The sequence below is a fragment of the Quercus suber genome, unplaced genomic scaffold (assembly GCF_002906115.3).
Source record: "Quercus suber isolate HL8 unplaced genomic scaffold, Cork oak 2.0 scaffold_40, whole genome shotgun sequence".
Taxonomy (NCBI): domain Eukaryota; kingdom Viridiplantae; phylum Streptophyta; class Magnoliopsida; order Fagales; family Fagaceae; genus Quercus; species Quercus suber.
Window position 1 is genome coordinate 734,862 of NW_027069505.1, and position 14,344 is coordinate 749,205.

Genomic DNA, 14,344 nt, shown 5'->3' on the forward strand with positions numbered 1-14,344 from the left:
TTAACACTTTTTTTTCTTTTTATATATGTTTATTAGCATTTTTTATTTTTATTTTTTAATTTTAATAAGCTTGATCCATTTAGTTAGGCCAACTAGTCACCTATTGAGTTGTTGGACTCACCTTTATTTTATTTTATTTTTTTACAAAAAAATAAAAAAATAATAATAATTTCCAATCGTGAGGATTAGTAAGTAGATTGGAATCTCGTTGGAATAGATAGCAAGAAGAATAAAGGATTGTAATTTTTTTTTTTTTGAAAACATTAAGGATTTGTGGATTGTAATTTTAAGTGTTAGACACTTAGCAACTCTTGGAATTATTTTAATTTGTGGATTTCCTTTTCAATTCTAAAATGATTCATTTGTTAAGCAATAGTGTAATTCTTAGTTTTGATTGAATTTAAATTATTGTTTCCAAGCCTATAAAATTTGTTTCTTTTTTATATTTGTTTATTAACATTTTTTTTTAAATTTTAATATGCTTGATCCATTTAGTTAGGGCAACTATTTACCTATTGAGTTGTTGAGCTCACCTTTTTTTTAGAAAAATAAATAAATAAGTTAGACATGTAAAAAATATCTATAATTTTTTTTTTTTAAAAGTATGAAAAATACCTTGAAGAAGAAGAAGTAGACTGGGATTTTTTTGGTGGGGGTTAGAGATGAGATTTATTTATTTATTTTTTTCTATTTCATTTGAAAAATGGATTTTCTATTTCATGAATAAATTACTTTAAATGAACATAAAACATGAGCACGTTGGATCCAAGATTAAAGTAAAACCAAATTTCAACCAACATTCATTACTTTTCTATTACAAAGTAACTATAATGTCTAAAATTAAAGAAGACTTTGAATTCGACTTCCTCGTACCACTAAAATTCTGAGGAAAAACCTTAAAATTACATCAAAAAAGAATTGTAGTCTCGATCTATAAAAGAATCCAAATTATTGTTAAAAAAAAAAAAATCCAAATTATTTGCTGCAACCGTGCTTGAATTATTATTATTTTTTAAATGAAAAAAGAAAGGCTGAAACTTTCATACATTTCAAATTTCAATCAATTACATATCATTTACTCTATTTAATCCATAAATTTTAATTTTAATATATTAAAAAATTTGAATAATTTATAAATAAACTGTCTTCTCATTTCCCATCTTAATCTTTGTTCTTTTGATTTGTTGTATGACTTGTATCCTACCCTTTATGGAACGCCATAACATTTTTTTTATTTTTTTTAATTTATAATTTGATAGATTCAACGGGAGAAAAATTTAAACTTTGAATATTTAAGAACAATAAAAACTTTCTATTTAAAGTCTCAAGCATAATAATAATAATAATAGGAGGGGGAGGCAGTCTTCCTCAAAATTTTTAATAAGAATCAATTTTATCATGTTATCCATTAGTATGTGTTTGGATAGGACTTATTGTCCGTCTACGTTTTCTATTTCACTTTTTTTTTTAGCACATAAACAGTAAAATCACATGAATTTATTGTACAGAAACAATTATTACTGTTCACGCACTGTAGCAGCACTGTTCATGCATTGTAGCAGCACTATCCATGTATTTAAAAATATTAAAAATGGTTACGTGGTACTATTTATATATTTAAAAATTATTTTACTACAGTGTTTTCAGTTTTCGAATTCAGCAAAAAAACCTAACTTGACCCATTAAAGAAATTATATATCTAGGGTCCGTTTGAATACAGCTGAAAACTAAAAACTAAAAACACTGTAGCAAAATAATTTTTAAATGTGTAAATAGTACCGTGAGACCCATTTTTAATGAAAAAGTTGCTGGAAAGTAAAATTTGTGAGTCTATAAACAATAAAATTTCTGTAAAAAAATCAAATATTACTATTACTGTTTATTTATTAAACAGTAGCTGCAATAGTAATAAATAAACAGTACAAAATGCCGGCTGGAAAAGCTGAAAAGTCAAAAAAAAAAAAAAAGAAGAAAAAAAGGCAAACGCGTTTGGAAAGCGCGTTTTGCGCTTCCCAAACGCACACTAGTCTAGTATTAAAGAAATTGTATACGTGACAAAAAAGCCTGACTTGCCCATTAAAGCCTAAATTAAGGCACGTTAAAAAGTTAAGGTGGTCTAAAATAAATTTAATAGTGTATGAATAGAATGATGAAATTGATGCATTTAAAATTATCAAAGACAAAATTATTATTATTTTTAAAAATTTTGAGAGATGAAATCAAATTTGGACAAAATTACAAGAATGAAAAGAATATTTCAAAAATAAAACATAAGAATTTAATATACGAACATTTTTGTTTTTTGAGAAACATATCCAAACATTGTTAAGATAGAAAAGAAGACTTTTATTCTATTTTTCACTTGCCATGTTTTAGAATATTTTCACTGCTCTTTCTCACAAATTTTCCCTATTTTCATGTTTTGGTTCTCTTTTTTGTTCTAAAGAGATTATCATGCAATTACTTTTCTTGCCATTCCCTATGTAGTTAAGATTATTTTATTTTTTGAATCTAACAGAATTTAAATAATTTGACATTAGATATACTTTTAGATTTGTGATATCTAATATGAACCATGAAATAGATTTATTCAAATATAGAGGATCTTCTTTCTTAAAGCATGAAATATATATATATATATATATATTAATCTAATAAATATGAAGTTGCTGGCTACGATTTTGAAGTGTGGTTTGAATATAAGATGCAATTTGGTGATATTGGGCCAGTTACTCAACTCTAATTAAGTTGATTTTAATGCAAACTTTAATAAGATCTAGATGACACATGACAGGTTTGAAATGCTAGCTGCAATTTGGTGATATTAGGAAAAATGTCCAATTAATCAACTCATCTTGATTTGAAAATTTTAATCTAGACTCAAATAAATATGTTGTCGTTTAATGCAGACTCAAATTTCCAACAACTCCCCCATTATTTTCAAATATTACCCACCCCAAGACTAGAACAAAGTACAAACTACAAACTACAAACCATGGAAAATTTTTTATTTACAATTTTATATTTTATTATTGAGCCTAGTAATATTCATGAATTTGATCTCAGATTGTGCTCAGTCCACTTTAACTATTAAAATTTCCAAATAGGGTAGTTTGGTTGGACACATATCAATCAAACTGTAAAGCTAATACAAATATATAAATTACCTTTGTTTGTGGACTTATGGGTGCACGTGTTCGATCCTTCCAAAATCAAAGTGGAAGCAGTTGGAGAGGTCTTTCTCAAAATTGAAAGGGCCAAGAACAAAGTTAAGGAGGGAAGACTTGAGTCAACAAAAGCTAGCAAAAAGTGTCTTTTAGACGTGTGTTTGATTTGTCTTATCACTGTATTCTTTAGTCAACCTAAAACCTTATTAGCTGATTAATTTAGGTCTTAGAAGATCCCTGAAATTGATAATTTTTAGTGGGAACATTCTTTTTATCTTTGTTTTCATGAAGTGGGAACGTAGGTTCCTGGTGTTTCAATCATGCTCTCACCTGCTCTGATAAATAATTTCCAGATTTTCCTTTACATTCACATATATGAGTCATGATTCATAAAAGCCTTTGTATTTTATGATTCACATGTTTTAGATTCATACTATGAAAGTGAAAGATTCTAAAAGCTAGCCGTCTAACTCATGCATTGAATCATCTGGACCAATACAATAATGAATATGGCCCTATAACTTGGGGATATTTTTCCTCTTATTCACACTATGAATAAGATTTACGGGATTAAGTTCATCAAAAAAAAAAAAAAAAAAAAAAAAGATCTCCAGTTTAGATAAGGTCTCTTATTAGAGGATTTGCATCTCACTTAATGAAGTTTAACCAAATTTAAGCTAAAACCCCTAAGTTTATAACTTGGGTATATTTTTCCTCTTATTCACACTATGAATAAGATTTACGAGATTAATAGTGTGTAATGTTATCATGTTATAATAACTTTTTAATTATAAAATTAGCGATTTAAGAAAAAAATTAGTAAAGTTAATAATTGTTCAAGTATTCGATTGATTAAGTAGATACTTAGTATATTATTTACGTAGAGTGAGGGTGTGTAGGTGAATAATTAATACAGTGCTAGTAGATTGAGTTTTGTCATTTAGTTTAAAATATTTTTATAAAAACAATGACAGCTAGATAATGAAAACTGTATAAAAATAAAAATGTTATAAAACTCAACAAAATAAAATAGTCATATTTACCTATATTGACAATAAAATAAAATAGTCACATTCTCAAAAAAAAAAAAAAAAAAAAAAAAAAGAATAAGCAATTTAAGAAGAAAAAGAAGAAGTAAAGTTAGAGATTGTTCAGACATGTAATTGGTTAAGTGTTGTTCAAGTATTTGATTGGTTAAGTAGATATTTAGTATATTATTTTTGTATGAATAAGTTTGGCTAGTTTCTCAAAAAAAAAAAAAAAGTGTGGTTGTGTGAGTAAATAATTAATACAATGCTAGTGGATTGAATTTATTATTTAGTTTAAAATATTTTTATAAAAACAATGACAAGTGACAACTAGATAATGAAAATTGCATAAAAATAAAAATGTTATATAAACTCAACAAAATAATATAGTCACACTTACTCATATCGACAATTAATAATGAATTATCATATAACGATTTTAAAATGTAAAAACTCGTAAAAGAATACAAGTTTGATTGCTTGATAGTTTATTCACTCTCCTTCTTCTTACGTAGTTTTTTTTTTTCTTTACACCATGGTAACAGGTGTAAAGTAGTAGTTTCATGGTACAGAATTAGAATCAACAAGAGCTGGCATGCACGATGTTGATCTCTTAATAGAATGGGCTATCCTCTGCCAATGAGAAGAAGATAGGCTTCATAATTTATAATAATAAAAATAAAAATAAAAATAAAAAAAAAGAGAGAAGAAGAAGAAGAAGAAAAGGAAAGGCAATTATGTTGCGGAAAATCTGATGATGCCTTATATCTTAGGTAACGGGCTAACCTGGGAAATTCACATGAAAGATGGGGACATAAAATCTAAACCTAAAGTGCCACGTGTGTGAAGAAAATACCCAGTCACCTACAAATACTCCTTTCATTGGTTGGCCAAAATTGACCCTTTACCCTCCACTCTCTCTCTCTCTTGCGTTTTTATTTTAAGAAAACAAACAGTACTCATCGGCAAGCTTTTTATTCCCTAGACCCTAACAAGTCCATGTACAAGAGACAAAAACATGTGGGTTACTTTTTGCATTTTTACACCTATAATTTGAATATTTTGCACATTTGTTTTTTCTTTATTTTTTCTTTTGTCATATGGTTACCCACTGTTATTATTTTATTGAGACAAAATTTTTCTTTCTCTAAAGCTGTTTTCAACTTACAACAAATAGAGCTCTAAGTGTGTGTGTGTGTGTATTTTTTTTGGTTATAGAACATGGCAGAGCATAATTAGAAATTTGACTTACATGCGCACATGGCATTAACTTGTAATGAGCTGTTGAGATGATATTGCCATTAACCTTGTTGTAAATTACTAAATTCTCAAAGGATAGTAGTGTTAAATAGTTGGGTATTAAATTTCCAAAGTATAGCCTCTGACAAGAATCATGTGTTATGAAATATATCTCATTAGTTTGAATCTCCCTAATTTCTTTCTTCTTTCTTATGACCCAAAAATTTCACAAAAAAAAAAAAAAACCATAAATCTAATTACACAAATTTTTTTACAACATATTTCATAACTATTGATGTGACAAATAGTAATGGGTATATAATAAAAATAACATTAGTGGTGATCCCATGTAAAAATAATGCTATGCTAATTGCAATTTGCCAAATAAACAAATTGTGAAATTTATTGTGTTTGTAGCATTTAGGGCAATCCAACATCCAATTGAACTCGATAAACCCATGCGACATGAAGCCGTCCAACCCAAAATTTGTCTGATCTGAGCGGTGGTTCAGTTGACGGTGGAGGCAAGGCTTCCAATTCAATCAATATTGGGTTAAGCGGTGGTTCTCCCTTCCCAAATATTTGACTTCTACCGACTTGCCATATAATATCGTCATTTGTCTATATCCGGTATTTATCGACTCTTCATAGTGATGAAACCCACAACTTTAGCAAAAATCTCACTAAATCTAACAATATCTCCATCGATCTAAGAAGCTCTCTACTAGATTTGGTGAGATTTGCTTTGACAAATCTCCGCCATGCACCATGATCTTGAGGAGGACGACAACTTCGACCGGTCTGATTGTTGCAAACCCAAAGCTTTTTTGGTTGGCGACTTATGATTCTAATAGTTGATGGTGTTTTTGAGATCCTAAAACTTGATATAGTTGGGTTGGGTGTTGTTTGACGGGCAATCCAACCAAACTTGACCCATGGACACCCTAAATAGCATTGTCTATATAATAATGGTTGGGTAATTAGAACTTGTAAACTAAAAAAAAAAAAAAAATTAGAGCCCATAATTCAATTTTAAATGTCATTAGATAAAAGTAAGGAAGGAGAGAAAAGTATTTAATCTATTTCATAAACTTAAATAAATAAGTTTAGATGTTTTGCAGTTGGTTTTGGAGGTACTATAATTTCCAAAAGTATAAAAGTAGTGCAGCTTTGTTGTGCCAATTTCATTATTATTATTTTTTTATTGTGAGAGTACCTTTGTCTATATATATGTATATTTTTTTTTTTTGGTTAAAGTACCTTTGTCTATATTAAAGATTGGTATTTGTTTGAAATTTTAAGGTAATGGTAGATTTTGGTTGATATTGTTGATAGATATTAAATTTGCAAGAGTAGTGCATTGAACATGAAAAGATAAAGAAAAGAAAAACAAACAATAATTTGCTCGAAAAAAAAAAGAAAAAGAAAAAAGCAGGTGCACAGATGCAATTGACTTAATAACAGGGGCACATCGCACATGTACACAACTGCCCTTTTCAAAAGCAAACGATGGGATGCAAAGTGCAAAGTGCAAAGACAAAACCTCAAAAATAAAAAATAAAAAATAAAAAGGCGGCTGATGCATTAAAGTTTCAGTGTAATAAAAGGACAACTTGGAACCACATTTTTCATTACCTGACCAGTCCAAGGCATCCAAAGCAAAGTTCCAACTTCTCTCTCTGTCTCTATGTGTAGATCATCAAGTAAGGTAAAAAAGCCGAGAACCCATCTCAGCGAATCCATTTGTCTCTGTACCAACAGCAAGAAATGAGGTCAGCCATGTCTCTATACTCATTCTCTGGGTCTTTTTTTGATAGCCATGCAAGACTAGTGTGTTTAACTTTGTAATATTTATATATAGATTGATATAGCGTTAAGCAAAGAAACCTATCAATAATCAGTTAATAACCAAGTATTTTCTTCAATTCTAGTAGATATGTGTTGCAGTTTCGTGTTCAGTTTGCTTTGCTTAGCTCACATAAAACAGAGGTGGTACTATTTGAATTTTCTTTTTCTTAATTCCTTCCTCAATTTAAATGCTTAAACATTGGAACTTGTAATTAGACTATCTTTGTGTGCAAAACAATTCAGTATCACCTATAACTATCTTAATTTCTAGTAGTTTGTTCCTAGTTTCTTGTTTCTCATTTAAGATCTCTCTCTTTATTTTATTTTATTTTAATTTTTTGTATTTGTTTTTGGCTTTTTGCTATGTTTGTTTTGCTTCACCTGGATTAGATGGTAGATAGAGTATGCAAAATCTATATTTTCTTTCATATTTGAAACTCTCCCATGAATTCCAGAAATGGAACTTGCAATTGGACTATTTTTGTGTGTAAATTATTTTGTAGACATTTTCCTCCTCAAGTTTATCTTTATCTTTCAGTTCTCTTCAATGTAGAATTCTACTCCTGTAACTGTGTATAAAATTTTATTCTTTTGCAATAGAATCTCATTGGGGCATGTATAAGTAAGCTCAAAGAAATATCTTGCGTGTATCATTTTATTTTCCCTAGCATTGAACCTTTTTCTTTTTTTCTACACTAATTGGCCCAAACCCCTGAAATTTTTTATAGGTATGAAACTTTGAACAGATATTTGGGGCCTACTTAGCCAAAATTGGGATTGGTGCAGTTTCAGAATTGATGGGTTTGTTCCAATTCAGAACTTTGTGTCTTTGTCTCCTCCTTGTCTTTGAGATATGCAGCGCCAGCAATAAATATGTTGGCAAGATATATCCTGGATTTCAAACATCTCATAGTGAACGGGCTGATAATGATGGGCTATTCTTGCTTTCCAACAACTCGGCATTCGCTTTGTCCTTTTACACTGCCCTGGATGTCAAATTGTTTCTGCTAGTAGTCATTCACCTGGGTAGTTCCAAAGTGATTTGGACTGCTAACAGAGGCAGGCTGATCGACAATTCTGATAAATTTGTCTTCGACAACCAGGGGAATGTGTTTTTGGAAAGAGGGGATGGTGTAGTTTGGTCTACAAACACAACAGGGAAAAGTGCTAAATTCATGGAGTTGCAGGACTCAGGAAACTTGGTCTTGTTTGCTGAGAATAAACGTGTTCTTTGGCAGAGTTTTAGCCATCCCACTGATACCCTTTTACCTGGCCAGGTGTTCCAGGAAGGAATGACACTTAAAAGCTTTCCAAACCACAACAATTTGTCTCATTATCTTGCGTTCAATTCAGGTGATGTGGTCTTGTATGCAGGTTATGCAACTCCACAAATTTATTGGACCATTTCAAATGATAGCAGGAAAACCAATAACAGTGTCAGTGGCAGTGTTAATTCTCTCTCTTTTATGTCCAATACATGGAATTTCTATGATCGAGATGGATCTTTACTTTGGCAATTGGTTTTCTCTGACTATAATGGTACCGATGCCTTGTGGGCTGCTGTTTTAGGCTCTGATGGGTTAATATCATTTTATAATCTTCAAAAGGGAAAGGGTGTCACTTCTGAGGCAACTAAGATACCACAAGAGTCCTGCAGCATTCCTGAGCCTTGTGATCCATATTATGTGTGCTATTTTGACAACTGGTGCCAATGCCCTACATCTCTCAGCTCAAATAATTGCAAACCTCAGACTGTCTCAACCTGTAATAGCTCCCGAAGTTCAGTAGAGCTTTTATATGTTGGTGAGAAGCTTACTTATTTTGCACTTGGATTTGTTCAACCCCTTCTGAAGTCTAATCTAAATGCATGCCAAGAAGCTTGCCTTGCAAGTTGCTCCTGCCTAGTGCTGTTCTATGAAAAAAGTTCTCAGAAATGCTTTCTATTTGATGAGATAGGGAGCCTGCAACGCTCTAGTGAAGGTTCTCCTGGTTATTTTTCATACATGAAGGTCCCAGTTAGCGGTGATGGTAGACCAAGTAATGCAAGAAGAATGGAAAAGAAGCATATTTTATCAATTGTATTCATAGCTATTGCAACCATAGTGGTTGTTCTTGGCCTACTTTATGTGGGATTCTGGTATTACCGCAGAAGGAAGGGATTGCTGGAATATTCTGGAGAAATATCAGAAGAAGATAATTTCTTGAATAGTCTTTCTGGGATGCCTGCTCGTTTCAGTTATAGTGATCTCTGTCAAGCAACTAGAAATTCACTTNGAAAAAAAAAAGAAAAAGAAAAAAGCAGGTGCACAGATGCAATTGACTTAATAACAGGGGCACATCGCACATGTACACAACTGCCCTTTTCAAAAGCAAACGATGGGATGCAAAGTGCAAAGTGCAAAGACAAAACCTCAAAAATAAAAAATAAAAAATAAAAAGGCGGCTGATGCATTAAAGTTTCAGTGTAATAAAAGGACAACTTGGAACCACATTTTTCATTACCTGACCAGTCCAAGGCATCCAAAGCAAAGTTCCAACTTCTCTCTCTGTCTCTATGTGTAGATCATCAAGTAAGGTAAAAAAGCCGAGAACCCATCTCAGCGAATCCATTTGTCTCTGTACCAACAGCAAGAAATGAGGTCAGCCATGTCTCTATACTCATTCTCTGGGTCTTTTTCTTGATAGCCATGCAAGACTAGTGTGTTTAACTTTGTAATATTTATATATAGATTGATATAGCGTTAAGCAAAGAAACCTATCAATAATCAGTTAATAACCAAGTATTTTCTTCAATTCTAGTAGATATGTGTTGCAGTTTCGTGTTCAGTTTGCTTTGCTTAGCTCACATAAAACAGAGGTGGTACTATTTGAATTTTCTTTTTCTTAATTCCTTCCTCAATTTAAATGCTTAAACATTGGAACTTGTAATTAGACTATCTTTGTGTGCAAAACAATTCAGTATCACCTATAACTATCTTAATTTCTAGTAGTTTGTTCCTAGTTTCTTGTTTCTCATTTAAGATCTCTCTCTTTATTTTATTTTATTTTAATTTTTTGTATTTGTTTTTGGCTTTTTGCTATGTTTGTTTTGCTTCACCTGGATTAGATGGTAGATAGAGTATGCAAAATCTATATTTTCTTTCATATTTGAAACTCTCCCATGAATTCCAGAAATGGAACTTGCAATTGGACTATTTTTGTGTGTAAATTATTTTGTAGACATTTTCCTCCTCAAGTTTATCTTTATCTTTCAGTTCTCTTCAATGTAGAATTCTACTCCTGTAACTGTGTATAAAATTTTATTCTTTTGCAATAGAATCTCATTGGGGCATGTATAAGTAAGCTCAAAGAAATATCTTGCGTGTATCATTTTATTTTCCCTAGCATTGAACCTTTTTCTTTTTTTCTACACTAATTGGCCCAAACCCCTGAAATTTTTTATAGGTATGAAACTTTGAACAGATATTTGGGGCCTACTTAGCCAAAATTGGGATTGGTGCAGTTTCAGAATTGATGGGTTTGTTCCAATTCAGAACTTTGTGTCTTTGTCTCCTCCTTGTCTTTGAGATATGCAGCGCCAGCAATAAATATGTTGGCAAGATATATCCTGGATTTCAAACATCTCATAGTGAACGGGCTGATAATGATGGGCTATTCTTGCTTTCCAACAACTCGGCATTCGCTTTGTCCTTTTACACTGCCCTGGATGTCAAATTGTTTCTGCTAGTAGTCATTCACCTGGGTAGTTCCAAAGTGATTTGGACTGCTAACAGAGGCAGGCTGATCGACAATTCTGATAAATTTGTCTTCGACAACCAGGGGAATGTGTTTTTGGAAAGAGGGGATGGTGTAGTTTGGTCTACAAACACAACAGGGAAAAGTGCTAAATTCATGGAGTTGCAGGACTCAGGAAACTTGGTCTTGTTTGCTGAGAATAAACGTGTTCTTTGGCAGAGTTTTAGCCATCCCACTGATACCCTTTTACCTGGCCAGGTGTTCCAGGAAGGAATGACACTTAAAAGCTTTCCAAACCACAACAATTTGTCTCATTATCTTGCGTTCAATTCAGGTGATGTGGTCTTGTATGCAGGTTATGCAACTCCACAAATTTATTGGACCATTTCAAATGATAGCAGGAAAACCAATAACAGTGTCAGTGGCAGTGTTAATTCTCTCTCTTTTATGTCCAATACATGGAATTTCTATGATCGAGATGGATCTTTACTTTGGCAATTGGTTTTCTCTGACTATAATGGTACCGATGCCTTGTGGGCTGCTGTTTTAGGCTCTGATGGGTTAATATCATTTTATAATCTTCAAAAGGGAAAGGGTGTCACTTCTGAGGCAACTAAGATACCACAAGAGTCCTGCAGCATTCCTGAGCCTTGTGATCCATATTATGTGTGCTATTTTGACAACTGGTGCCAATGCCCTACATCTCTCAGCTCAAATAATTGCAAACCTCAGACTGTCTCAACCTGTAATAGCTCCCGAAGTTCAGTAGAGCTTTTATATGTTGGTGAGAAGCTTACTTATTTTGCACTTGGATTTGTTCAACCCCTTCTGAAGTCTAATCTAAATGCATGCCAAGAAGCTTGCCTTGCAAGTTGCTCCTGCCTAGTGCTGTTCTATGAAAAAAGTTCTCAGAAATGCTTTCTATTTGATGAGATAGGGAGCCTGCAACGCTCTAGTGAAGGTTCTCCTGGTTATTTTTCATACATGAAGGTCCCAGTTAGCGGTGATGGTAGACCAAGTAATGCAAGAAGAATGGAAAAGAAGCATATTTTATCAATTGTATTCATAGCTATTGCAACCATAGTGGTTGTTCTTGGCCTACTTTATGTGGGATTCTGGTATTACCGCAGAAGGAAGGGATTGCTGGAATATTCTGGAGAAATATCAGAAGAAGATAATTTCTTGAATAGTCTTTCTGGGATGCCTGCTCGTTTCAGTTATAGTGATCTCTGTCAAGCAACTAGAAATTTCACTTCAAAGGTTGGTCAGGGAGGGTTTGGATCAGTCTACCTAGGTGTTCTACCAGATGGTACTCGCTTGGCTGTGAAAAAATTGGAAGGCATTGGGCAGGGGAAAAAAGAATTTAGAGCTGAAGTTACGATTATTGGCAGTATCCATCATGTTCATCTAGTCAAGCTCAAAGGCTTCTGTGCTGAGGGTTCTCACCGGCTTCTTGTCTATGAGTTCATGGTAGACAGTCTTTGGATAAATGGATCTTCAAGAACAAAAAAGGGGGTCACTTGTTAGATTGGGATACAAGATTCAACATTGCGGTGGGTACTGCAAAAGGATTAGCTTATCTTCATGAGGAGTGTGAAGTTAAAATTATTCACTGTGATATAAAACCTGAAAATGTTCTTCTTGATGATAATTATGTAGCTAAAGTATCAGATTTTGGTTTGGCCAAGCTAATGAATCGAGAACAAAGCCTTGTGTATACGACATTAAGGGGTACAAGAGGTTACCTTGCACCTGAATGGATCACCAACTATGCCATATCAGAGAAGAGTGATGTATTCAGCTATGGCATGGTCTTGCTTGAGATCATTGGAGGAAGGAAGAATTATGATCCAGAAGAGAATTTGGAGAAAGCCTATTTTCCTGTTTATGCCTCAAAATTGTTAGAAGCAGGAAAACTGACAGAAATCTTTGATTCTACGCTAGAGATTGATGAGAACGACGAAAGGGTTTCCACTGCAATCAAAGTAGCATTGTGGTGTATTCAGGATGAAATGCATTTAAGGCCATCGATGACTAAAGTAGTCCAAATGCTTGAAGGTCTTTCTGCCGTACCTTCACCACCAACCTTCTCTCAGCTTAGTTCTCACTCAAGTTTCTACAAATGGGGCAGTGAAGAGGCATCTTCTTCAGGACTGCTTGATTTTAGTGAGGTACTCATGTCAGACGTTCGGCTATCAGGCCCAAGATAGGAAGCAATTTTTACTTTACTTTCTTTCTAAGTGTGGAAATTTCTATCTTATGCTTTCATCTTGTTGCTATTATATGCTACAACATTTTGTATGCTGAATAGATATCAAAATGAATGGCCAATGCCATTCAAAGCATTTGTTTCCTTAGGAAATGGATATCCATTAATACCAGTGAATAGCCATTCCCATACCTGAGCAAATGCTTCGAGGAGTTGTTACATTAGTCCTTGTAGTAAAGGGTTTGAATGCTTGTTTTGCTAGCACCCCAGGTAGGTAACCTATGATACCCATCAGGCTTACTATCTGGAGGTACTATTTTAATGTACACATCATGAACTAGTAAAGACACTAATTTTCCATAAATAGTTATTGCCTCATCTGTGTAACTTTTGGCTAAGGCTGATGCCCTCATTATCCTAAACATCATATCAATCAAAAGTCAGTTAGCTAAAGACAGACTTGAATAACTATAAACTATTTGTATTGCTGGAAAAAAATTTCAGCCTGAAATATGGTCAAAGTTAAATCAATAAAGAATTTGAAGATTAGGACGCATGAAGTAATCAATTCTCTTAGTAATCAATTCTCTTTCTCCAAAAAAAAAAAAAAAAAAAAGGTAATCAATCCTAATATATATATATATATATTATGTATATATATGCAAAGTTGAGAGAAAATTCAATTAGGTTCTAAATTAGATTCCAATTGTTGTCATGTGCTAAGTAAATTTTTTTTTTTTTTAAATTTTTGTTCTAGGTGACTTAATAGGGTGCAAAAAAATGAAGAGTTTAATATAAATAAATCATCAAAAACTCAATTAAAAAAAAAAAAAAAGAGCAAACTCATGTGTATATTTAAAAGAAATTAAAATAAAATAAATAAAAGAGAGAGTATAATTTTAGTTCAACTAAAATATGGATAAATGTTTTTTTATTATTTTTTTTTATGGGAATATGGATAAATGATGGGAAATAGCATGTTGAATTTGTAAATACAAGGCCATTAATTCACTTATTTGCAGTTTAATGCAAATTCTGGTTAAAACCAGATAGGAAACTTTGGGCTGTAATGCAAACTATGGGCTCCCAATACTAAGCAAGAATAGTTCTTTGTTGAG

General features: G+C 32.4%; 2 protein-coding genes across 2 annotated transcripts; both read left to right on the forward strand.

The window, feature by feature from the left end:
- The first annotated feature begins 7,038 nt into the window (after positions 1-7,038).
- On the forward strand, positions 7,039-9,717 carry LOC136066588 (G-type lectin S-receptor-like serine/threonine-protein kinase SD2-5). The gene is made up of 2 exons (XM_065771138.1): positions 7,039-7,206; positions 8,011-9,717. Exon 2 carries the CDS (start codon positions 8,080-8,082, stop codon positions 9,715-9,717), a length of 1,638 nt encoding a protein of 545 aa, XP_065627210.1. The 5' UTR covers positions 7,039-7,206; positions 8,011-8,079.
- Positions 9,718-9,755: 38 nt separating this feature from the next.
- Positions 9,756-13,590, forward strand: LOC112031805 (G-type lectin S-receptor-like serine/threonine-protein kinase SD2-5). Its single transcript, XM_024064506.2, is given in 3 exon segments — positions 9,756-9,921; positions 10,727-12,491; positions 12,494-13,590. Coding segments are annotated over 2 exon segments (2,430 nt in total). The 5' UTR covers positions 9,756-9,921; positions 10,727-10,795; the 3' UTR covers positions 13,228-13,590.
- The last annotated feature ends 754 nt before the right edge of the window (positions 13,591-14,344 follow it).